Raw genomic sequence first — 27,209 nt, 5'->3', positions numbered from 1 at the left:
TTATTTTCTTCCAAGTGTTTGGTCCATTTATTTCTGATGACTTTTTCAAATATTTTTGCTACTGTGCTTGTAAGGGATACCAGTCTGAAATTTGTAGGATCTTCCCTATTTCCTCATGTACTATGTTTGCATCTTTCCAATCTTGCGGTACCTTTCCTTCTTTGAGTGAGAAGTCTATTATCTTGTATAGTTTGTCTGTCAGTTCATCTATACACTCTTTCAGTATCCAATTTGCAATTCCATCTGGTCCATGCGATTTCCTGACATCTAGGTTTTTTATTTGATCTCTTATTTCTTTTTGTGTTACCTTTATTTCTTTCCATTTGGATGATCTTTCTTGTTTTCTATCTTCCCAAAATTGTGAGCTCTCAATTGTAAAAACCGACCTGAAATGCGGTACAGTTTTGGTCTCCGTCCTACAAAATGGACATAAATTCAGTAGAATCAGTACAGAGAAGAATGACCAAAATGATACATGGACTCGGAAATTTGCCTTACGAAGAGAGGCTTAGGCACCTAAACTTACACTCTCTGGAAAGACGCAGAGTGCAGGGTGATCTAATAGAAGTGTTCAAGTGGATCAAAGGCTATAACAAAGGTGAAGCAAACAAGGTCATCATAATAAAACAACAGGGCAGGACTCGCAGTAATGGGTATAAACTGGACAAATTTAGATTTAAGAAGGAAATAGGCAAGAATTGGTTTACTAATAGGGTGGTTGATGAATGGAATAAACTTAGTAACCATGTAGTAAGCGCTGAAACTATCAGTTGTTTTAAAAAACGATTAGACAACTTTATGGATGGGGATGACAGGTGGTGATGGATACGGAGCTGCCTAGTGTAGGCCTTATGGTCTCTTGCAGTCTCCTTTATTCTTATGTTCTTATGACTTCTGCCATTTCTGTGTTGTCTATACAGTATATTCTTTATCTCCACGCAATTTCACTATTTCATGTTTATCCTTTAGTTTTTCATTTATATATCTGTAAAAGAGTTTAGGTTGATCCTTACATTTGTCTATAATATCTTTTTCATAATTTCTTTTTTCTTTCCTGCATATATTCACATATTCGTTCCTAAGTTTTGTATATGTTTGCCATTTGGATGTTTTTTTTTTTTTTTTTCCCCATCTTTTCTAGTCTTTTTCACTTCTGTCTCTAGCCTCACTGCACCTTTTGTTATACCAACACTTTATATAAATCTCTTTCTGTTTCTTTTTTGGTATATATTTGTCAATTCCTTCCTTGTGCTTTTCTTTGAATACGTTCCATTTGTCTTCCATCTTTGTTTCCTCTTTAGAGAATTGTCCCAGTTAGTGTTTTGGAATTTTTTTTATTAGTTTTTCAAAATCCGTTTTGTTGTACATTAATCTTCCTTCTCTATGCTTATCATTCCTACCTACATTGTTCTGTTCTTTTAATTCAAACTCTATTAGTATATGGTCACTCTTTCCAATTGGTGTTTTATACTCCATTTTGTTCACAATATCTGGTTCAGAAGTTAATATTAAGTCTAGTTTTGATGGTTCCTCATTGTTTCTATATCTAGTATTTTCCTTAACCCATTGTGTTAGGGTGTATTCGATGGTCATATCTAGTAGGATGTTGCTCCAATGATCTCCCCCTTTTACTATCATTTCTTCCCAGATTATATCCTTTGCATTAAAATCGCCCATGATTACTATGTTTCCACCCTCTTTCAGTAACTCATTTAGCACATTCATTGTGTCTTCCAGTAATTTAGAATGTTTGCTATCTATCCGACCAAGCCTGTGTTTTTGGTGGTACATACACTGCTACAAATTTTCTGCTTTTCATCTTTTTGTTTACAATTTTGATCATAATTAATTCTACATTGCCTTGGCCTTCATTTATCTTTGTCACATTTAGACCCTTTTTGGTCAATATCATGACACCTCCCTGCTTGTCTGTTCTATTTTTCACCCAGTGGTTGTATAGACCTTGTCCCACTATACTTGTTGATATAGTTCCGTTGAGTTTTGTCTCCACAGTTCCCATGATGTCAGGTTTTTCCATTTCTAGATAGTCATTTAGTTCATTGATTCCAGAGATCATGCTGTTGATATTTGTGTATGCTACTTTTAGTTTCATATTATCCTTTCTTTTTTGGTTTAAGTTTCCATTTTTTCGATGTACCATTTTTTCAGTCTCAAGTCCAGCACTCTCCAAAAAAATTGTTCTTTTCCATCTGTTCTTTTCTCATTTCTATCATTGGCTTCAATTCTGAGAGCTTTGTCTTCCTCTTTTTCCTCATCACTCATTTCTTTTTGTATCCATATATGTTTGAATTTCTCGCTGTTTGCCAATCTAACTGCTTTCGATAATATCTCCTCTGCTATCATTTGAGTTATTAGTTTTATTTTCAGCGGTCTATGTTGTTTTTCTTTTGAATATTTGCCTTGCCTGTGGATTTCATAAATTTCTTTATCGAAATTTTGTCCTTCATCCTGTATTTTTTTTTTTTTTTTTTTTTTTTTTCAAAATTTCTTTAGCTATTTCCTTCTCCTCCTTTTCTCTCTGGTATCTATACATATCATGTTTTTCCTGGATACCATGGACCACGATGAACATACCTTTGTCAACTGTATCTCTTGCCCAATTTTCCTTTGCTTTAATTATTTTCATAACTGTTTCTTTTGTATTTTCCTCCATCTGTTTTAGTAATATTTCTCTAAAGGATATTTTTTTTATTTTCCTGTTCTTTTTTCCATTTATTTTTTATTTCAATGAGGTCTATTTCTTTGACTGACTCTTCCACCTTACTGGTCGCTACTTGTAATTGTTCTTTATAATTGTGGTGTAGTGACTCATGGTAGTGTTCTTGGTGAATATTGTAAGGAAGGAATCACTTACTCCCTCACTGATGTCCATCATGTGCAACAGGAACAGAAGGGGGCCCAGAATAGATCCCTGCATGACCTCACTAACCTCCTCTGCCTCTTGTGACTTGCATCAATCCACCCCTACTGTTTGGTATCAACCTGTAAGAAAGTCTTGGATCCAGAGGCCAAGTTTTCCTGATATACCAAGGCCTTTTATCTTATGTAGTAGTATGCTGTGATCTACCTTGTCAAATGCCTTGGCAAAGTCTAGAAACATGACATCTACGTTCTTGCCCTCGGCCAGACTATGCAAGACTTAGTCCTGGTGTGCTAGAAGTTTGGACAGGTAGGATCCTTCCTGAAGCCATGTTGATTGTTGCTGTGAAGGTGATGATCTTCCTTGTACTTGGTGATCCTGTCCCTAACACATTTTTCAAATATTTTTATTAAATGGAAGGTGAGGGCAACAGGCCTATAGTTTTTTCAGTAGGTTCCTGTTTCCACCTATGTAGATGGGGTACACTGTTACTTTCTAATTCCTCCAGAACCATCCCTTTATTCACCAAGCATCTCCATATTAAGTAGAGTGGGTGTGTCAAGGCTTTTCTGCACTTTTTAAGGAGAATCACTAGCACTCCATCTGGTCTCTCTGCAGCATTGGGTTTGATCTCTCTAATGGCTCTTTCCATGCCCTCCCCTGAGATGGTGAGGTTAGCTGTGGGTGTCCCTGCAGCATGGACTCAGTGGAGAAGTCTTTGGGCTTCTTCACAGTTTTTCCTTGCCTTGTACATTTCAATCATTGATGAAGGTGGAAAAAGAAGTCATGGGTCTAGTTTCGAGTTTTTTGAGTTTATTTCTGACCAGTTTCGCTCTATGCTTCTTCTTGCTAGAGATCATGGAAAACACATTCTTATTTTTCTTTAAGAATCGTAACTTTCACTTCACTTTCACTAAGTCACCACTTTAAATCATTATTTTAAATATATGAGTGGGAAAATTTGAGTAAATTAATGTGGGGCGCCAATGCAAGAGACACAGCTTGCCATCTATAACCCCAGAGAAGATCAGAACCATGCTAGCAGCCAGTCTCCCTTATGAAGGTTTAAAAATCTTCAATTCACTCCCAGAGGAGATTAAAGGCATGTCTGGGTGCACAGTAGAGAGGGTCACAGCTGCACTAGACAGGTTTGTGAAAACAATACCAGATGAACTCCTTGTGCTAGGGTATACAGCCCAATGTTGAACCTCCAACACGATACCAGACCAAGTGGCTCTGTAAGAAAGAGAAACTAGGGTGGGCAGCAGTGGCATACCACTGGGGCTGTGAAGCAGCACTTCTAGACAGACGGAAATAGTTTCAGCGTTACTTTCCTTGTTTGTGTTTAAACAGGAATCAGTTATATCTATAGATCTCTTAAATGATATCTTGGGCATAATTTATTAACAGATTACAAGCCAAAGATTATGAGAACAAGAGTATATAATGAGAACATTACAGTTTTCACCACTTCATGATTTTAGATTGGACCACACTTCATTTATGGGTCATTATATCAGTACAAGTTAAAAGTCATCATCAATTGGAAGCATATGGCTGGAGGCACTATTTTATACACATACTAACATGTTTGCAGAAGTCACAAAGATCATAAAAGAGAAAAGTGAAGAGGACTAGATTCTATATTTGTATCACAGAAATGTATTTTCCACTTCTCTCTTTTTTTTTTGCATATGAAAGATTTTTTTCTCCTATGAAGTGGTTATGTTAGGTTAAGTTGCTGAGGACTGTTTGCTGTTGAAAAAAGACTTAGTATATAACCCTGGAGTTACATACATACATGTACCAAAGACTTTTTCCCCCTTACAAGGAAGGTAGCCAAAAAACAAAGGCAAAAAAACCATTCTCACCCATTACATCCCCAATACACTCCACTCCCCTCCACCCTCTACCCTCCCTCCCATCTTGGCACCTCCTGGATGACAGGTCATCCCTGTATCTTGTCTACTGCCCTGGTTAAGAATGAAAAGTAGATGACAATACCAAAAAATGTAATGTATTGGAAATGAGCAATAGTTCAAAAAGACCATCATTGAACTGTTTCTTGGGAAGTGAGTAAATTGCAAAGGTAAACTAGGAGAAAGATCAGGAAATGTTGATAAAAGGCAACCAGTCACCGGACAAACAAATCAGTAAGATTATGGGGAATATATAAGGATTGCTGCAGAATGGGCAACTTTTCACTATCTGGATGATGTGATGATGAAAAACCTTGTATCACCTGGTCTACCCAAGACTGGTGTATGCATCAGTGATATGGTCCCTAAACAGAGTGAAACCTGTATGATCAAGAAGGCACAAAGAGCAGCAACTTAATTGGTTGCCAACTTGGTAGATGAGCCATGTGAGGAGAGGCTAAAAATACTAGACCTACCAGCACTGAAGGATTGAAAAGAAAGAGGTGACTGTAGTGTTCAATTCACTGAAGGGGTTGGGCAGTAAAATGTGTTGCCAGGAAAAGGTTTTGCAAATTCTATTTATATATATGTATTTCTGTATGTAGGTGAATTTAAATAATATTACAGTATATTTTATATTTCTGTTTGCAGATGGTTAAGATATACCAATGAACTTCAACAGAGGGTAACTCAAGCATCATCTTCACAAATCAATGTCCGAAGTAGTCATGATGGACAAGCTGTGGCAGGAACCAGCAGAAGGTTTCAGAATGGCAGTGGCTTGTCAAATGGGTTTCAGAGACAGCTTGGTAAGAAACTTGTCTATAAATGATTTTTAAGTTTATATAGTTTAGGCATTATGGAATAAACTGACTGGAGGATGCATCATCCCAAAAGGATGTTCTCATGAACGTGAGGGGGCAACCAATGATGAGATGGATGGATGGCATAAAAGGGGCATTGGGAAAGAGGGGAATGTCTGTTGAGGAAGGATAGGAGAAGACAGAAGATAGGGGTGAATGGAGAATGGTTGTGTATGGATGATGCTGTGATGCATGAAAGGGAGTGGGTAGGGGATGAGGGGTGGGGGAGTATGTGTGAAAAAAATAATTTGTCGCAGCCTGAAGGGATTTCTCCTTGTCCTCTTTTTTTCTGCATGAGGGGACAAAGAGGGGGTCACCAATTTAATGAAGTAGCCTTGCTGTGGATGTGCTGTGTCTTGTGACACTGCTTTTGACCCAGGCTATTTCTTTCCTGTAGTCACTGTTGACTACCTAATATTCACTCAGTTTTTACCATGAGGGGATGGAGAGAGGGGGTCACCAAATTAAAAAAGTGACCTTGCTGTGGATGTGCTGTGTCTTGTGACACTGCTTCAGACCCAGGGCAGTGGATAGGATGCAGGGATGACCCATCATCCAGGAGGTGCCAAGATGAGAGAGAGGGAGGAGGGTGGAGGGGAGTGGAGTATGTAGGGGATGGAATGGGAGGAAGCAGTTTCTATGCTTTTTTTTTTTTTTTTTTTGCTACCCCCCATGTAAGGGGGAAAAAGCCTTTGGTATATGTATGTATGAGAAAATGGCAAGCATTTTTAAAAAGGGTTTTGCTTTTGACTCCAGGTGGCATTCCAGTATCGTCCCTCATCTCTTTGGATTCTTCTCCTCCCAAGAAAGCCAAGGTAGTCATTTGCGGAGGAGGAACAGTAGGGATTGCTCTTTTGTATCATTTGGCAGAGTTGGGCCTGGGAGATGACTCTGTTCTTATTGAGCAAGGAAGGTTAGATTGAAAATATTGTTGTTTTACTGATAAGAAGACAGATTTTTATTTCCCTTAATTACTGAATGAATGTATTATATTCTTGGTGTCTTTGGGTATTTTTGCATAATATTGTACATGGTCATATACATATACATAACACATAGACTTTTTTTATAGCCTGGGTGACAGCTTAACATGGCAGGCCTCTGGTATGATTGGAGGAGTGCAAATCAGCAAGGTTGCCATGGACATCATTAGGAGCTCCGTACCTCTTGTGGAGCACTTAACAGCAGCAGGTCATGATGTGGGCTGGAAACAATGTGGTTCCCTGAATCTTGCACGAACCAGGGATAGACTCACATATCTTAGAAAATTGAAGGCAATAGCAGAGTAAGTGTATGAGTAGCTTTACAAGTTCATGGTATTAGAAATATTGTAGCACTGCTCATTCGATTTGTATATTGGTGCCCCTGAAACTAAATAGAATTGTTTTGGATTAACTAGAATAGAATTCATAAAGGGTTTCACCATTGCAGAGGAATTCATCAATATGATGTTAATTTCTTGAATATAGAGATACATCTTGAGTTGAATAGAACTGTTTGGCATTAGCTAGAGTAAAATCCTTTGAAGACATTGTCCTGTTAAAGGAATTAATCCTGTAAGGGGTTAAATTTCATAATTCTGCTGTTGCAACAAATTATTTTATTTAGTTTACATGATGGGAGGGAACAGAGGGAGAGACAACAAATGTTAGCTGATTATAATTTTGTAGTTGCTTTTCACAAGTAGCTAAAGTATCTTATAACACAAGACTTTATTCTTTTGATAGGGCTCGAGGCACTGAGTGCTATATGCTGAAAAAAGATGAGGTCAAGGACAAGTGTGAAATCATGGAGACTTCAGATATTCTTGGTGCACTTTGGCTCCCAGAGGATGGAGTTTGTGATACATTCAGCTTGTGTTTGGCTCTTTTGAAAGAGGCTATACAAAAAGGTACTGAAAATGAAAGTTTTAATTTTGTATTTCTGTTTTCTTTCCATGGAGAAAATGAAACAGAAGTTACTTCATCGTTTATCTTCCTTTGGTTTCCAAACTCGCTCTTCTGTTTATATTTTTATGTCCTTCATAGTAGCACTTTATCTTCCATTTTGTTTTATTGTTTGCCACTCTTTTATGCTCTATTTCTTCAACAATTCTTTATTTTGAAATGACACTCTTACCCCCTCCTCCCTCAAACAACTGTTATTTGCAAAGCAAGGTAGGTAGACATGGGAAAGGAAAGGATCCATCCCTTTCACTTCTTCCTGCTTTAATCATGCAAATATTCCACTTCATCACTTCGTTAGCATTACTTCCGGTTTATCCCTGGTGCACACATGCTTTCAATTGTTTGTCATATGAACTCTTATGGCTTCATTCATCCCTATCACCCTCCTTTTTCTCGATCTATTTCTTGCTCTGGAACCAACAACAAATATTACTTTCTAATGGTGGTCTTATAAGATGGACATCAGAGAGAATCGTCTCCACAATCGATCAGCCATTTCGAGTCCACTGGTGAACAAAAGCCTCCTTCGTACCATTCCATGGCTCGCACAACTGTGCTAACTTCTGCCATGTCACTCCTACAAATTTCTCTATCTTATTTCTCCACCTTCTGTCTGATCTTCCTCTTGCACTCTTCCCATCTTGTTGTGTCCACTCAGTAACATGCTTGCTCCATCACTCATCTTTCATTCATGCTAACTTACCTGTCCATTCCCACTTCCTCTTATTTACCCCCTCCTCAATATCTCCATGTAGCATCTCAATGCTACCCATTTTCAAATTCTGTCAACACTTTCTGTTCCATGTGGTGGTGCACATCATCTTTGGACTAGGCCCAAGATTTCTTTTGTCAATTTTAACTGACTGAAACTTTGATATTTCTTTTATTGCAGGAGGCCATGCCACAGAAGACTGCATATTACAACGCACAATTGTCCAAAACCATAAAGTAGTTGCTGTTGAAACAAGCAAAGGTATTATTGAATGTGATTACTTTGTAAATGCTGGTGGTTTTTGGGCACGGAAAATTGGCCAAATGGTAGAACCTCATGTCAAGGTGCCAATTCATCCAGCAGAGCATTACTACTTGTATACACATCCAGTGGAAGGAATCGATTCTATGCCAGGTCAGAGCTTGTAAATTTTGTTATATATATATATTTTTTAAATGTTTTTCCCCACATATAGACTAGGCCTCATATCTATCTATATGCCAAAGGCTTCTTCCCCCCTATAAAGGAGGTAGCCAGCCAAGTCATGCACCCACCCCCACCTGTCCTACTCTTATCGATCATATATTTGTTTCCATTTCATCTTAGCTCCTAGCGGGTGAAGGGTCATCCTTGTCTTCCGCCCACTGCCTGGATCATAAGAGATACAGAAATTCTGTTAATTACTGTACTTGATCCATAGGAATGAAAGAAGTTGTTCTGCTAGATTATCCTTCATCCACAAGGGTTGAAATGGGAAAGATAATGAATGGGCATGGGGTAGAAATAAGGTCGGCTTATGCTTTTATTCTCCTACTCCCAGGGATAAGGGTAAAAAGCCCATTTGGTATATGTAATATAAATATTAAAGAAATTAAAAACTAAGGGGCCACCTGCAGCAGGTAATAGAGGTGGAGGTGAACTATAGAGTAAGGGAAACAAATAAATGTCGGAGGGGGGAAGAAAAAGTGTCATGAGAAATAGGTAGCCGAGGATGAATGTAAAGAGAAGATTATGCAAAGGAGTGATTGTGACCATGGCACTGTATGGAGTGGAAATTTGGAATTTGAAGGAGGCAGAAAGGAAGAGCTTAAACATGTTTGAGATAAAGTGATTTAAGAAGTATGATGAGGGTTATGAGGATGAATAGATTGAGAAATGTGGAGGTGAAGCCAAGAGCTCGGGTAGAGAGCTGCTAGGTAAGATTGATCAAAGAATGCTGGGATGGTTTGGGCAAATGGAAGGAATGAGTAAGTAGAGACTAGCAAATAAAGCATGGAAATCAGAAGTGGATGAGGGTGTAGTGCTTGAGGAGACCAAGATTGAGGTACATGGATGAAAATGACATTGGATGCAAGAGAAATATCTGTCAGACAAGGAAGGGAGAGGGTAAAGTATAGGTGGGGATGGAGTGTGGTTGTAGATACATACATACATATACCAAGGCTTTTTCCCCCTTCCAAGGGAGGTAGCCAAAAAGGGAAAGGCATAAAAACACTCCCACCCATTTCATCCCTAAATACACTCCACACCCCTCCCACCCTCCCTCTCATCTGTAGATAGATGAAAAAAAAAAATTATGGCCCAAAGAGATTTCTTATCTGCTCAGTATATTTCTCAAATAGATGATGGGGGTGGGGGTGGCAGTTTGTTGTTGTTGTTGTTCCATAGACTGTCTGTCTGAGCAGTTCCGTCTCCCCAAGGAATGCCACGGCTGAAACGGGGCTTTCCCACAAATCCTTTATGGAGTGTATGTTTTGTTGTTTGCTTGCATGATTGTGTATAATCCAGTCTTCCATGATGTGTTGAATAGTATAGGGTGAAGTGTTACATCCTGGGCATTTGTCCACAATGCAGTCATCCAGTCTCTTATGGTAGCTTGGAAGGGCTGGGTGGTGGCCGCATCGCAATCTGGCCAGGTGGACTCTGTCTTTTCGTGGGAGAGAGGATTCAGAGGGATGGATATCAGGGGGTCTGGCATGCAGCAATGTGTTGTCTTTAAGTGTGTTAATGGAGCAGTGAGTGATGTGATTATGAATATGTTTCCAGAGGCTGGTATTTGGTGGTTTCGGAGGAAGAGAAAGAGTATTTGTATGTGATATAGGTATTTGGGTGTTTTTGGTCATGTAATGACTTAGTGGAAGTAAACCAGCTTTGTCCATTGGTCTCTGCTGTGGAGGTGCTGTGTCTTGCTGTATTTCCTCTGACCTGAGCAGTTTGGGAGGAAACAGGGCTGACCCTTCATCCACAAAGAGCTAAGAGGGAAGTGACAATGAATGGATTTTTGGATGGATGTGGAATGAGTATAGGGTTAGTTTATGCTTTGACTCAGCCACCCTCATTGACAGGGAGAAAAGACTTTGATATGTATGTCACCATTTAAGAAGTATTTGCCTTCCTCTGAATGATATTACATATATGCATATATAGTAAAAGCTTTCTCCCCTTTTGTAACAAAGGGTGTCCAAGTCAGACCAGTCATGTACCCATTCAACCATCCATACTAGGGCATTTTTTCTCTCTCTTCATTCTTTTCTAATTTAGATGGATTTTGACAATAATTGAATATTCTGCAGTCATACATGACCCTGATGGGAATGTGTATATCCGTGAGTTTGATGGCGGTTTCCTTGCTGGAGGATTTGAAAAAGTGGCGAAACCATCATTTGAACATGGGGATTTGCCAGGTTAGTAATTACTTGAATTAATTTTGGGTAATTCTGGGATAATTGTTAAAATAACAGATATTTTGTGGTGACAGTATATTACTGGAGTTGTTCTTTTATCTCAAAGAAAATTGCTATGGTAGAGAATTGCACCAAGATTGGGATCATTTCCATGTCTTACTGAGAGAAATGCTGCATCGAATTCCTATTATGGGAGAAGCTGTTTTGAAAAACCTCTCAAATGCATCAGAAGGGTTTTCTCCTGATGGAAATTGGATTATTGGAATGGCCCCAGAGGTATGAAAAGTAATATATATATTTTTTATCAGAGTAATCTGGTTTGTGTTTGTTCATGTAGAATTTTGTTTAGTTATCCTATGTTTATCTGTTACCTCTTTGGTTACTGGTTGTTCCAAAAATACCTCATTGTCAGTGACATTAAGTTGTACTTATTCTTCCCAAAACTAATAATCCAGATATATTTATTTAATGTGAATTAAGTAATTACTGAATGACATAGTAACTACTGTATTTTGAGTATGGAGTAAAGAGTTGATGAATCAGTTTGATTATACATTAGGTGCTTTATCTCTGAAAGTATTGAAGAAGATGAGTAGCTATGGCTGACATAATCTTTGCCCTATGTGCTTGGGATGTTAGGTAACAGTTACTGCTGGGAATTGGAGAGAAGTGTGGGGCAATCCATGCCTAGGAAGACACAAGGCACACATGGTTCCGATTATGCCACTGTGGTAATGCAATTATTGCCCTGAGTTTTCTTTTAAAGGATTATTTCCCCTTATGAATTGGGTGACTAATTCAAAACACACACACAGTTTATGTACATTAAAACCCATTTTACACCCCTCCATCTCAACACCTGGTGGATCAAGTGTCATCTATGTCCCCTACCACACTGCTTGAGTTGAAGACTGCAGTGAGATACATAATTTCTATAGGAGGGCCCAACAGCCAAAGCTCATTTAACCCCCTTCCCAATCTACTTAATTTACAGATTAGACAAAGAAAACATTCATAGGATTGGAGGAGTGCCTGTATAGCTCTACTTTACAAAGAAAAAGGGGACAAATGTGATTGTAGTAGCTTTAGAGGGATCAGTTTGTTCATGTAGTTGGAAAGGTATATGAGAGGGTTTTACGTGAGAGGATTAGGAGAGGAGCAGAGGGAATAATTGTTCAGGAGCAATGTAGGTTAAGGAAAGGTAGAGGATATGTGAATCAAATTTTGGTGGTAAGGCAGATTTGTGAAAAGGCTTTAGAAGACGGTAAGGATTTTTTTGTATGGTTTTGTTGAAGGTTTATGATAGGGTATAGAGGAAGGCACTGTGGGAAATATTATGTATTTGTGGGATTGGGGGAAAGCTGTTAACCTCTTCAGTATGAGTCATATGTTCACATGCAAACATTGGGTTGCCAGTTGTGCAATGATTCAGTGATGCATGACATCTTGTGTGCAAAAGGATTCCCGATGTACACTGATTCTATAATGAATCACAATATGTGCGTACCTCTCTCTCTCTGTATTGCTAACTCAGAGTTGATGATTATTATTAAGAGTATGACAGAAAATTTTGAAAGTAATACAAAGATGTTATGGAAAGAAATTAAGAGAGGAAGAGGAGGCAAATCAAGTAAAGAAGAAAAGGTAGAAGGTGCAGATGGACTGATGATAATGGAAGAGAAGGCAGTAAGGGGAAGATGGGCAGAGTATTTTAGGAAGTTGTGAAATGTGAAGGAGGATAGGGAGGGAAAGATAGTTGCAGTGGGAAGTGCTAAGAAAATGACTGTGATGAGTGAGGAAAATGGAGGAGAAATAAGGAAGGATGAAGTGAAGGCAGTTGTTAACCCCTTCCATACGGTGCCGCACACGTAGGCGTCATGAGGAGCAAGTGGATTCGCGACGCTGCCATATCGGCGTCTTGATTATATTTATTGTAGTCGCCCCTGTGTTTTTACATTCTCCCAAATGCGCCCTGAATCCCATTCTCTGTGGTTTTCAAAATTCGCGGGTGAAAGAGAGAACGATCGATATAAGCGGCGACTATATTTTATGATAAGAATATTATTACGTGACGTCATACGGCTGGCATTGGCTGCTGCCCGCGAGATTTAAGTCCCGTACTGAAGTGGTTAAGATGATGAGAGCAGGTAAGGCACCTGGTCTGGATGGATGCCATGCAGAATGTCTAAAAAAATGAAGTACAGTGATGGTGGACTGGCTGGTGAGTTTATTTAATGTTTGATGGAGAGAGGGTAGAGTGCCGGAGGACTGGAGGAGTGCCTGTATAGTTCCACTTTACAAGGGAAAAGGGGACAAGTGTGAGTGTAGTAGTTTCAGAGGGATTAGCTTGTTAAGTGTATTGTAGTTGGGAAGGCTTATGGGAGGTTCTTGGTTGAGAGGATTAGGAGAGGAACAGTGTGGACAGGTAGAGGTTGTGTAGATCAGATTTTTGTGGTAAGACAGATATGTGAGAAAGCTATAGGAAAAGGTAAGGATGTTTTTGGGCTTTTATGGATCTGGAAAAGGCTTATGACAGGGTAGACAGGAAGGCACTGTGGGAGGTATTGCTGATATACGGGATAGGAGGAAAACTTCTAGGAGGAGATTGTATGAAGGAGTGATTGTACCAACAGCACTGTATGGGGCAGAAACATGGAACATAAGAGAGGAGTTTGAATGTGTTTGAGATGAGGTGTCTGAGAAGCATGATGGGGGTTACTAGGCTGGATAGAGTGAAAAATGAGGAGGTGAGGAGGAGAACAGGGGTGGTAAGGGAGTTGGGAGATAGGGTGAATGAAAGAGTATTGGGATGGTTTGGACACATGGAAAGAATGAGTGAAGAAAGACTAGTAAAAGAGGTATGGAGGGCAGATGTGGAGGGAGTGAACATGAGGGGGCGACCTAGGATGAGGTGGATGGATGGGGTGAAAGGGGCTTTGGGGAAGAGTGGAATGTTTGTTGAGGAAGGATGGGAGAGGACAGAAGACAGGGGTAAATGGAGAATGGTTGTATATGGATGATGTGATGCATGAGGTGGAATGGGTGGGGGGATGGGGGGTGAGGCAGTATGTGTGAGAAAAATTTGATGCAGCCTGAAGGGATTTCTCCCTGTCTTCTCTGTTTCTGCATGAGGGGACAGAGGGGGGGGGTGGTAGCCAATTTAATGAAGTGGCCTTGCTGTGGATGTGCTGTGTCTTGCGACACTGCCTCTGACCCAGGGCAGTGGACAAGATGCAGGGATGACCCGTCATCCAGGAGGTGCCAAGATAAGAGGGAGGGTAGAGGGTGGAGGGGAGTGGAGTGTATTAGGGATGGAATGGGTGGGAATGATGGTTTTTATACCTTTTCTTTTTGGCTACCTCCCTTGTAAGGGGGGAAAAAACCTTTGGTATATGTATGTATTATTATTATTATTGGCTGCATGTTATTATGGGGTTAAAAGCTGCTCAGATCATTTTGTCTGTGATAGAGGAAATCCCTATTCATAGAGAAATTATGCTACTTTATTATACTATGACTATCCCTCTGTTATGCTGTCCCCCCACTCTTTATGCTGTCATGTACCACTCTGAATATTTATTTCCTTTTTGCCAAACCTTGTGGTTGGGGAGAAGAATACTGCCACAGGGTGTTCCCACTCTAAGTCATAAAAAGTGACAAAAATGGGATGGGGATATGATTAGTCATCCTACTCTGTAGTCCCAAAAGGGACATCACAAAAAAAAATGCAAAAGCATAAGAGAGTTTGGGAGGAGTTTTCAAACTAGAACCCTAAGGTTTGGGTCTTTTAATGTGCATGGATGTGGTACAGATGAGAGTAAAAGGGAAGAGATAGGCACGATGTTTGTGAGAAGAAAGATAGATATGTTAGCACTGAGTGAAACTAAGTTGAAAGGGAGGGGTAAGTTTGAATTTGGGAGTGTAGTTAGGAGGGTGTCAGGAGTGAAGAGAGGATGAGGGAGAGTAGGGGTGGCTATACAAGTAAGGGAAGAGATAGGTAAATGTGTGGTGGAGTGTAAGGAGGTTTCTTCAAGGTTAATGTGGATCAAGGTAAAACTGGGAAGGAAGATAAGCATTTTTGTAAGTGCATATGGGCCTAGTAGTGAGAAGAGCATAGAGGGAAAAGAGGCTTTTTGGATAGATTTAAATGAGTGCATAGAGGGTTTAGGGAGAAATGTCAATGTAGTGGTATTGGGAGATCTCAATGCTAGGGTAGGAAATGAACCAATAGATGGAGTGGTTGGGAAATGTGGAGTTCCAGGAAAAAATTGTAGTGGAGAGTTGATGGAGATGTGTCTAGAGAGTTGATGATAGCAAATACAATGTTTAGGAAGAAAGTCAAGCATAAGTATACATGGGAGAGGGTGGTGGATGGAAGGGTTGTAGATAGGGCTTTAATGGACTATATAGTGGTAACCAGGGGAAGAGGAGGAAGAGTTTTGGATGTACATGTTCTAAAGGGAGAGAGTGGGAGAATATCAGATAATTTTTAGGTGGAAGGTAAGTTGAGAGTGGAGAATAGATGGAGAAAAAGGAAAAGGACAGAAAGTAGGGAGGTGCTTAAATGAGAAAGATAAGGAGGAGTACAAAAAGAAGCTGAGAGAAGAGTGGGAGGGAGTGAAGGATAGAGTAGAACTAAGAGTGGAGGAGGAATGAGGATGTTTCAAGAAAGGAGTCATAAGGTGTGCAAAGGTGGTGTGTGGAACAAGAATGAAGGGTAGTGAATAGTGGGATGAGGAAATAAAGAAGGTTGTAGAAGAGAAGAAGCGAGCTTTTACAGATTGGTTACAAAATAGGACGAGGAAGTCATGTGAGAGGTACAAAGAAAAGAGAAGAGCAATAAAGCATAAGCTAAAGGAGGTAGAGAGGAGAGATGTCAAATGGGATAAGATTATTGTAGAAAATTTTGAAGGTAATAAAAAGATGTTTTGGGAGGAAATTAAAAGAAGAAGAGGAGGTGAATCAAGTAGAGAAGAAAAGGTAAAAGGTGCAGATGAAGAGATGGTAATGGAAGAGAGGGCAGTAAGAGGAAGATGGGCAGAGTATTTTAGGGAGTTGCTAAATGTGAAGGAGGATAGGGAGGGAAAGGTAGTTGCAGTGGGAAGCACTAAGAAAATGAAAGAAATGAATGAGGAAAATGGAGGAGAAATAAGGAAAGATGAGGTAATAGCAGCTATTAAAATGATGAGAGCAGGTGAAGCACCTGGGTTAGATGGGTGGCATGAGGAGTGTTTAAAAAAGAGAGGTACAGTGATGGTAGACTGGCTGGTAAAGTTGCTTAATATTTGGCTAAAAGTGGGTAGAGTGTTAGAGGAATGAAGGAGTGCCTGTATAGATCTGCTTTACAAAGGAAAAAGGGACAAGTGTGGGAGTGGAGTATATGGGGATGAAATGGGTGAGAGTGGATTTATTCCTTTGACTTTGTCTTCATCCCTTGTGAGGGGGAAAAAGCCATTGGTATATGTATGTATGTATTATTATCATATATTATGTATGTATTATTATCATTATATTATATTATAGTTGCTGTGGATGTGCTGTGTCTTGTGACACTGCTTCTGACCCAGGGCAGTGGACAGGATGCAGGGATGACCCATCATCCAGGAGGTGCCAAGATAAGAGGGAGGGAGGGGAGTGGAATATGTAGGGAATGGAATTGGTAGGAGTGGTTTCTATGCCTTTTTCTTTTTGGCTACCCCCCATGTAAGGGGAAAAAGCCTTTGGTATATGTATATATATTATTGTTGATGGTGGATATGGGTCTAGAGAGTTGATGATAGCAAACAGAGTGTTTAGGAAGAAATTCAAGCATAAGTACACATGGGAGAGTGTGGTGGATGGAAGGGTGGTAGATAGGGCTTTAATGGGCTAAATAGTGGTAACCAGGAGAAGAGTAGGATGGGTTTGGATGTACATGTTCTAAAGGGAGAGTGGGATAATATCATATAATTTTTTTGGTGGAAGGTAAGTTGAGAGTGGAGAATAGATGGAAAAAATGAAAAGGACAGAAGGTAGGGAGGTTCTTTTAGTAAACTGCTTAAATGAGAAAGAGCAGGAGAAAGAATACAAAAGGAACCTGAGAGAAGAGTGGGAGGGAGTGAAAGATGGAGTAGAACAAGGAGTGGAGGAGGAATGAGGATGTTTTGAGGAGGGAGTCACAAGGTGTCCAAAGATGGTGTGTGGAACAAGGAGAGTGGAAGGAAATAGAAGGAAGGGTAGTGAGTGGTGGGATGATGAAGCAAAGAAGGTTGTAGAAGAGAAGAAATGAGCATTCACAGATTGGTTGCAAAATAGGACAAGAGAATCATATGAGGGGTACAAAGAAAAGAAAAGAGAAGTAAAGCATAAGATAAAGGAGGCAAAGAGGAGAGCAGATATGAAATGGGTTAGACTATGACAGAAAATATTGAAAGTATGACAGGGTAGATAGGAAGGCACTGTGGGAGGTAGTGCAGATATATGGGATAGGAGGAAAGCTGTTAAAAGCATTCAAGAGTTTTTATGAAAGTAGTAGAGCCTTTGTTAGAATAAGAAATGGAGAGAGTGAGTGGTTTGAGGTAAAGGTGGAACTTCACCAGGGATGTGTTATTTACCTAGTTGTATTTTACGGGACACGAGCTATGCTCGTAGTGACCCATTTTTGTAATTCTCCACATCGAGTTTATTCTTAAAATCATGTATAGTTTTGGCACTCACTGTTTCTCTGTTTAGTTTGTTCCAGACAGCAATCACTCTATGTGGGAAGCTATTTTTTTTCAGGTCTCTTCTGTAACTGTCCTTCTTTAGCTTCTTTTCGTGTCCTCTTGTTTCTCTTCTGTCCCATTTTAATAAGTCTTCTCTATCAAGAATTTCCATCCCTTTCATAATTCTGTAAATGGTCAACAAATCACCTCTTTCTCTTCTCTGTTCCAGTGTTGATAGATGTAATTTCTCCAATCTTTGGTCTTATGTCAAATTTGATAGTGTAGGTGCCATTTTTGTTGCTGCTCTTTGGATTCTTTCTAATTTTCTTATGTTCTTTTTTGTGCTAGGTACCCATGATGTTGTAGCATGCTCTAGTTTAGGTCTTGTTAGTGTAATCACTATTTTCTTTACCATTTCTTCATCCATGTAGTCGAAGGCCACTTTCATTGATCTTGATAAGTTAAAAGTCTCTCCAAATAATTTATTGACATGTTTATCAGGTGTCAAGTCACTTGAGATGATCACTCCCAGGTCCCTTTCTGAATCAACTTTTTTGACTTCCTTGTTTCCAATTTTATATTGACCTGATATTCTATTTTTGCTTTTTCCAAATTACATTATGCTACATTTCTTAATGGAATATGTAGGTGGTTCAGATCTTCAAGCCAGGCATTAAGTGACTTTTCCATTTTTATCATAGCAATATTGTGCACATGCTGAGAAACTTTTGCCGAGACTGGAGCTCATGTAGCCACTGCTTGTCTAATATCTTTCTCACTTTTCCTCATGTAACACAATCTGGATTTGTTGATACTGTAAGCACAGCCACACGCTGTGAAATTCATGCCACTTCTGAGTTTGTCCAATATCACTATTTTTTCTGTTAATGTCAACACTTTTCTGGCTTTCTTGGACACTTTGCCATCTTTTCTATTGATATTTGTCTCTGCTGAGGCTGAACTATGCCTAGGAGCCATGCCATGAGTGTGTGAGCAGATGATGTCAGCACAGGTTCTGAACAGACCAAAACACACACATGGAGTGAGGCAGAAGTGACGTCAAACATTCAGAGACACGCGTGGTGTGAGGTGATGGTGGCACCATACTGTACGAGCAGTGGAATTACTTCTTACTTTTTTTTTTTTTTTTCATATATATATATTTTTTCCTAGAATAATATGCAAATAATAAAACTGCAAAAAGCAAGGGATTGCTGTATACAGGAAAGGAACAACACTTGTTGGGTCCTGTCTCTAACTTAATCTATATCTTTGATTTCCAATGATCATACTTAGATTTGAACTCCTGTATTGTTTGAGCTTGGGTAATATCACCTTCTAAGCTATTTCACATATTTATACATATATGGAAAACTGTATTTCCTTAACATCCTTTCAACATGCGGTCTTTCTTAATTTACTTCCATAACCACTTAAGGCCCTCCCATCTGCAATCTATTCCCTTTAGTGACCTGAACACTGTAATCATGTTACCTCATTCTCTTTGATCTTTCAAAGTTGGCAGACCCAGTACCTTTAGTCTTTCCTCATATGTTTTATCTGCCAGGCTGGGGACCAGTTTGGTTGCTGCCCTTTGTTTTTCTCAATCTTGCTTGCATCACATCCATAGGCTTTCTCCTTTCAATTGCCTTAGCTTTTCATAACAATAATGATATGATAATGATAATAGTAATAATGATAATACATAATATATACTAAGGGCTTTTTCCTCCTTACAAGGGAGGTAGTCAAAGTAAAAGGTATAAATCCACTCCCATCCATTTCATCCCCACATACTCCACTCCCACTTATCATCCCTCCCTTCCTCTTTTTTTTTGGCTCCTCTTGGATGACAGGTTATCCCTGCATCTCACTCACTACCCTGGGTCAGAAACAATGCAGCAAGACACAGCACATCCACAGGAAGGCCGCTTCATTTAATTGGTGACTCTCCCTCTCCATTCCCTCATGCAGAAAAAGAGAAGACTTGGAGATATCTCTTTGGGCTGCATCAAAATATCATTCACACATACTCCCTCACCCCTCTATCCCCAACCCACTCCTTCCCATGCATCACAGCATATCCATACACAATTGAGAGCTCACAATTTTGGGAAGATAGAAAACAAGAGAGATCACCCAGAATGGAAGAAATAAAGGTAACAAAAAGAAATAAGAGATCAAATAAAAAACCTAGATGTCAGGAAATCGCATGGACCAGACAGAATTGCAAATAGGATACTGAAAGAGTGTATAGACGAACTGACAGACAAACTATACAAGATAATAGACTTCTCACTCAAAGAAGGAAAGCTACCACAAGATTGGAAAGATGCAAATATAGTACCAATATACAAAGGAGGAAATAGGGAAGACCCTACAAATTTCAGACTGGTATCCCTTACAAGCACAGTAGCAAAAATATGTGAAAAAGTCATCAGAAATAAATGGACCAAACACTTGGAGGAAAATAAAATAATAAACCCTAAACAATTTGGCTTTAGAAGTGGAAGATTGTGTACCACAAACCTAATTTGCTTTTACTCGAGATTAATTGAGATAATACAAGAAAGAGATGGCTGGGTAGATTGTGCCTTCTTGGATTTGCAAAAGGCATTCGATAAGGTACCACATAAAAAATTAATAAGAAAAATTGAAATAATAGGTGAAATACAGGGTAAACTGCTAGAATGGATGAAGGACTTCTTAATTGGAAAAAAAATGAGTGGTACTTAGAGACAAAAATTTGAACTGGGAAGATGTGAAAAGTGGTGTCCCACAAGGCTCTGTATTGGCTCCTTTAATGTTTGCCATATATATAAATGATATGGATGAGAGAATAAATTGTTACATGAATTACTTTTCTGACGTCAAATTACTCAAGAGAGTAAGAACAGAAGAAGATTGCAGATCGCTACAAGAAGACCTAGTCAAAATATGGGAATGGAGTCAGAAATGTGAGACGAGCTTCAACATTAAGAAATGTAGCATAATAGAATTTGGAAAAAGCAAAAATTGAGTATCAGGCCAATACAAAATTGGAAACAAAGAAGTCAAAAAGGTCAATTCAGAAAGGAACCTGGGAGTAATCATCTCAAGCAACTTGACACCTGACAAACATGTCAACAAATTATTTGGAGAGACTTTTAACTTACTAAGATCAGTGAAAGTGGCCTTCAACTACATAGACGAAGAGATGGTTAAGAAAATAGCAGTTACACTGATAAGACCTAAACTAGAATATGCTGCAACATTGTGGGCACCCAGCACAAAGAACATAAGAAAATTAGAAAGAATCCAAAGAGCAGCGACAAAAATGACACCTACACTGACAAATCTGACATATGAACAAAGATTGGAGAAATTACATCTGTCAACACTGGAATAGAGAAGAGAAAGAGGTGATTTATTGACCATTTACAGAATTATGAAAGGGATGGAAATCCTCGATAGAGATGACTTATTAAAGTGGGACATAAGAGAAACAAGAGGATATGAAAAGAAACTAAAGAAGGACACTTATAGAAGAGACCTGAAAAAGAATAGCTTCCCACATTGAGTGTTTGATGTCTGGAACAAACTGAACAGAGAAATAGTGAATGCAAAAACTATACATGATTATAACCCCTTCCATACGGTGCCGCCTACGTAGGCGGCATGGGGAGCAAGTGGATACGCGAGGCTGCCATATCAGCGTCTTGATTATATTTATTGTAGTTGTCCCTATGTAACTGACATACTCTCTAAACTGGCTTCATCACATTTTCTATGGTTATCAAAATTCACGGGTGAAAGAACGATCGATATAAGTGGTGACTATTTTTTATGATGCGAGTATTATTTCTCAACATCGTACGTCTGGCAGCTAATGCTGCCCGCGAGATTTTGGCCCGGAGTGAAGTGGTTAAGAATAAACTGAATGCGGAGAGATACGTAAACGGGTCACTACGAGCATAGCTCTCGTCCCGTAAAATACAAGGTAAATACAACCATCCTCCACTCACCTCTATTTTCTGTCTTCTCCCTTCCTCAACAGACATCCCCCTCTTTTTCAATGCCTCTTTTACCCCATCCATCCATCTCATCCTTGGTCACCCCCTCATGTTCATACCTTCCACCTCTGCCTTCCAAACCTATTTTACTAACCTTTCTTCATTTATTCTTTCCATGTGTCCAAACCATCCCAATACTCTTTTATCAACCATTTTTCATTATTTGTTAATTCATTATTCATGAATTATTATTATATTATCATTAAATGAACTGGCCTTGCTGTGGATGTGCTGTCTTACTGCATTGCTTTTGATCCAGGGCAGTGGGCGAGATGCAGGGATGACCTGTAATATTGCTAGGAGTGGAGGAGGAATGGCAATGGTTCAAGGAGGGAGTCACAAAGTATGCAAAGATGGCGTGTGGAACAAGAAGGACAGGAGGAAATAGAAGGAAGGGTAGTAAATGGTGGGATGAAGAAACAAAGAAGGTTGTAGAAGAGAAGAAGCGAGCTTTCACAGATTGGTTACAAAATAGGACGAGGGAGTCATATGAGAGGTACAAAGAAAAGAGAAGAGAAGTAAAGCACAAGGTAAAGGAGGCAAAGAGAAGAGCAGATGTGAAATGGGGTAAGAGTACGACAGAAAATTTTGAAAGTAATAAAAAATGTTTTGGAAAGAAATTAAGAGAGGGGGAGGAGGCAAATCAAGTAGAGAAGAAAAGGTAAAAGGTGCAGATGGAGAGATGATAATGGAAGAGAAGGCAGTCAGGGGAAGATGGGCAGAGTATTTTAGGGAGTTGCTAAATGTGAGGGAGGATAGGGAGGGAAAGATAGTTGCAGTGGGAAGTGCTAAGAAAATGACTGTGATGAGTGAGGAAAATGGAGGAGAAATAAGGAAGGATGAAGTGAAGGCAGTTGTTAAGATGATGAGAGCAGGTAAGGCACCTGATCTGGATGGATGCCATGCAGAATGTCTAAAAAAAAAGGTACAGTGATGGTGGACTGGCTGGTGACGGTTAATGTTTGCTGAAGAGAGGGTAGAATGCCAGAGGACTGGAGGGGTGTCTGTATAGTTCCACTTTACAAGAGGAAAGGGGACAAGTGTGAGTGTAGTAGTTTCAGAGGGATTAGCTTGTTAAGTGTAGTTGGGAAAGCTTATGGGAGGATCTTGATTGAGAGGATTAGGAGAGGAACAGAGGGAGTAATTGGCGAGAAGCATTGTGGATTTAGGACAGTTAGAGGTTGCGTAGATCAGATTTTTGTGGTAAGACAGATATGTGAGAAAGGTATAGGAAAAGGTAAGGATTGTTTTGGGCTTCTATGGATCTGGAAAAGGCTTATGACAGGGTAGACAGGAAGGCACTGTGGGAGGTATTGCTGATATATGGGATAGGAGGAAAGCTTCTAGGAGCTGTCAAGAGTTTTTACGAGAGTAGTAGAACATGTGTCAGGATTAGAAATGGAGAGAGTGAGTGGTTCAAGGTAAAGGTGGGACTTCGTCAGGGATGTGTTATGTCGCCCTGGCTGTTCAACTTATACATGTATGGGGTGGTGTGAGAGGTAAATGCAAGGGTGGTGGGTCAGGGATTGGAGATGTTTAAAGAAAGTGGAGAAAAGTGGGAGGTGAGCCAGCTGTTGTTTGTGGACAACACTGCGGTTGTAACAGGATCAGAGGAGGGATTGAGGAAATTGGTGACAGAGTTTGGGAGAGTGTGTGAAAGAAGAAAGTTGAAGATAAATGTGGGTAAAAGTAAGGTGATGAGATGTACAAGGGGTGAAAGTGGCAGCAGACTGAAAGTGAGCATTAAGGGAGAGTGACTGGAGGAAGTGGATAGTTTTAGATACTTGGGTGCGAATGTGGCAGGAAAGGGTGGAGTGGAGGTAGAGGTAGAATGTAGATTGAGAGAAGCGAGTAAATGCTTTGGTGGATTTAAAAGTGTAATGAGGAATAGACATTTGGGAATGGAGGCTAAGAGGAGACTGTATGAAGGAGTGATTGTGCCAACAGCACTGCATGGGGCAGAAACATGGAACATAAGAGAAGAAAGAAGGAGTTTGAATGTGTTTGAGATGATGTGTCTGAGAAGTATGATGGGTGTTACTAGGCTAGATAGAGTAAGAAATGAGGAGGTGAGGAGGAGAACAGGGGTGGTAAGGGAGTTGGGAGATAGGGTGGATGAAAGAGTATTGGGATAGTTTGGACACATAGGTGTTTCTGGGATTCTAGCGAAAAAAAATTGCTGGCTTTGAGTTCATTCACTAGCCTTCCGTTCACTCCAACAGCACACAGAGAAGTGGTGTGTTTGTGTGTGTGTGTGGTCTCTCTCCTTTTCCAAATGAGTGTATGATAATAATAATAAACAGTTTATCAGCAATACATAGATACACTGACAGTATACAGTTTGTTAATCTTAGAGCTAGACATAAGTGTGTAGTATGCAGGGCATTGTATTTGATAGCAAACTTTCCCTTGTAGCATTCACTGTGTGGGTCAGGTTTGATCATACATTGGTGCAATTTTGTTGCATTGTGTTGTAGGAACCAAGAAATTAGACTATTAATCTAATTCCCCTGGGGATTTCAACTGACAGGTATTGACAGGTCAGTAATGTGGGTCAACACTGCTTGTTGGTGTGGTTGCTGTTGGTGGGTAACTGCACCTTCATATAAATTTATATTGCAGGGTCAGTGCAATTGAGTGTGTATTTACCTAATTGTAGTATACAGGAAAGGAGCAACATTGGGTCTTATCTCCTATTCTCTAATTTTCTAATGTACCTAGACTCAAATCAATGTATGATTCAAACTTAATCTATATAATTGATTTCCAATTATCATATTTAGAGTTGAACTCATGTATTGTTTGAGCTAGGGCAATATCACCTTCTAAGCTATTCCACACTTTCAAAACTGACATATGAGCAAAGATTGTCCAAACTGGAGCTACCAACCCTGGAACAAAGAAGAGAAAGAGGTGATCTATTGGCCATTTATAGAATTATGAAAGGCATGGAAGTCCTTGATAGAGAAGACTTATTAAATTGGGATAGAAGAAAAACAAGGGAACATGAAAAGAAACTCAAAAAGGACAGTTATAGAAGAGATCTGAAAAAAAAAAGCTTTCCACACAGTGGTGGATATCTGGAACAAATTTGACGAAACAATAGTGTGTGCAAACACCATACATGACTTTAAGAACAAACTAGATGTTGTGAGATACAAATACAGGACACCATGATCATAGCTCCCCTTCCTGTAGAATACAACTAGGTAAATACATATTTATACATCTATATGGGAAAACATTTCTTCACATCCTTTCGACGTGTGGTCTTTCTTAATTCAGTGTGTGTGTGTTGCACTTACACCCAAATGAAGCCAATTCCTGCCTCATATTGCTACATCAACAGGTTGAGTCATAGTGGGAGAAAGAAAAAGAGAGAATGATAAGAGAAGCAGTCTGGCAGGGAAAACAGCTTGTGTGAACAGTGGCATATAATTATATGGATGAAGAGATAATGAAAAAAAAATCATCAAAACCCTGATGTGTCCTAGACAGGAATATGTGTTAATAGTATGGTCCCTTATACAAAGATGGAAGAGAAGTGGAACCTATTAAAAGAAAAATACAAGGAGGGAACAGATAAATATGTATCAAAGAGGGTATACATGAAGTGTTGGTATAACAAAAAGTGTAGTGAAGCTAAAGATAGAAGAAATAAAACCTAGAAAAGATGGAAAAAAAATGGCAAACAGACATCAAACTAAGAAACGAATATGTAAAAATACACAGGGAAGAAAAAAGAAACTATGGAAAAGACAAGAAAAATGCAAGGGCCAACTTAAACTGTTATACAAATATATAGATGACAAACTAAAAGACAAACACGAAATAGTGAAACTGCATGAAGGAAATAAAGAATATATAGATGATGTAGAAATGGCTGAAATTATGATCAAGCATTTTAAATCTGTATGTGCAATTGAAAACTCACAAAATTGGGAGGAAGGATAGTGAGAAAGATCCCCCGCAATGAAAGAAATAACACTGACACAGAAAGAAGTAAGAGAACAAATAAAAAACCTTGATGTCAGAAAGTCACATGGGCCAGATGGAATTGCAAATTGGATATTGAAAGAATGTATAGATGAACTAATGGACAAAATACACAAGATAATTGATTTCTCACTCAAAGAAGGAAAAGTACCACAAGATTGGAAAAATGCAAATATTATACCAATATACAGAGGAGGAGACAAAGAAAACCCAACCAACTATAGACCAGTCTCCCTTACAAGTACTGTAGCAAAAATATGCAAAAAAGTTATCAAAAGTAAATGGATTAAACACTTGAAGGATAACAAAACACTAAATCCAAAACAATTTGGATTTAGAGATGGAGGATCACGTGCCACAAACTTAATATGTTATTACTCAAGATTAATAGAAATAATTCAAGAAAGGGATGGATGGGCAGATTGTGCCTTTGTAGATTTACAAAAGGCATTCAACAAAGTACTACACAAAAAGCTACTAAGAAAAATTGAAACAATAGGTGGAATATAAGGAAAGTTATTGGAATGGATGAAAGCTTTCTTGAATGGGAGAAAAATGAGGGTGGTACTCAGAGACAAGAACTCAAATTGGGAAGAAATGATAAGTGGAGTCCCACAAGGCTCTGTATTGGCTCTGATAATGTTTGCCATATATATATAAATGACATGGATGAAGGTGTGGAATGTTATATGAACTTCTTTGCAGACGATGCAAAACTACCAAAGAGAGTAAGAACAGAGAAAGATTGCAAATCATTACAAGAAGACCTAGACAAAATCTGGAAATGGAGTCAGGAAAGTGAAGTGAATTTCAACATCAAGAAGTGTAGTATAATAGAATTTGGAAAAAGCAAAAACAGAATATCGGGACAATACAAAATTGGTACAAAGAAAATTAAGAAAATCAATTCAGAAAGAGACCTAGGAGAAACTATCACAAATGACATGACACCAGACAAACATATCAACAAATTAGTCAGAGAAACCTTCAATTTATCAAGATCAGTGAAAGTGGCCTTTGACTACATGGATGAAGAAATGGTAAAGAAAATATTAGTTACATTGATAAGACCAAAATTGGAGTATGCAGTAATGCTATGAACACCTAGTACTAAAAAGAACATAAGAAATTAGAAAGAATTCAAAGACCAACGACAAAGATTTCACCAACGCTCTCCAATTTGACATACGGACAAAGATTGGACAAACTCAAACCACCAACCCTGGAACAAAAAAGAGGAAAAGGAGACCTGCCAACCACATACAGAATTATAAAAGGGATGGAAGTCCTTGATAGAGATGACTTATTAAAGTGGGATAGGAGAAAAACCAGAGGACATGAAAAGAAACTTAAAAAGGATAGTTACAGAAGAGATCTGAAAAAGAATAGCTACCCACACCAAGTGATAGATATCTGGAACAAACTGAATGAAGAAACAGTAAGTGCAAAAATTATACAAGAATTTAATATCAA

The 27,209-nt window shown here is 39.1% G+C and overlaps 1 protein-coding gene across 4 annotated transcripts in view; it reads left to right on the top strand.

Annotated features, from left to right (window-relative positions):
* The window catches only part of LOC143027738 (pyruvate dehydrogenase phosphatase regulatory subunit, mitochondrial), a 59,547-nt gene that overhangs the window by 5,922 nt on the left and 26,416 nt on the right, over positions 1-27,209 (top strand). For all 4 annotated transcript variants that reach the window (XR_012966635.1, XM_076189241.1, XM_076189240.1 and 1 more), the window contains exons 2-8: positions 5,452-5,609; positions 6,420-6,576; positions 6,736-6,948; positions 7,391-7,554; positions 8,502-8,735; positions 10,895-11,005; positions 11,112-11,281. Coding sequence is in view for 3 of the 4 variants with exons in the window: in XM_076189241.1 (XP_076045356.1) it covers positions 5,452-5,609; positions 6,420-6,576; positions 6,736-6,948; positions 7,391-7,554; positions 8,502-8,735; positions 10,895-11,005; positions 11,112-11,281 (1,207 nt within the window). In the remaining variant the exon portion in view is untranslated. The remainder of the gene's footprint in view (positions 1-5,451; positions 5,610-6,419; positions 6,577-6,735; positions 6,949-7,390; positions 7,555-8,501; positions 8,736-10,894; positions 11,006-11,111; positions 11,282-27,209) is intronic.

Source organism: Oratosquilla oratoria, chromosome 8 (genome assembly GCF_046742065.1).
Source record: "Oratosquilla oratoria isolate Oo_2021 chromosome 8, ASM4674206v1, whole genome shotgun sequence".
Classification (NCBI taxonomy): Eukaryota; Metazoa; Arthropoda; class Malacostraca; order Stomatopoda; family Squillidae; genus Oratosquilla; species Oratosquilla oratoria.
The sequence above is the reverse complement of the archived record's forward strand: the minus strand, read 5'-3'. Positions and strand labels throughout refer to the sequence as shown.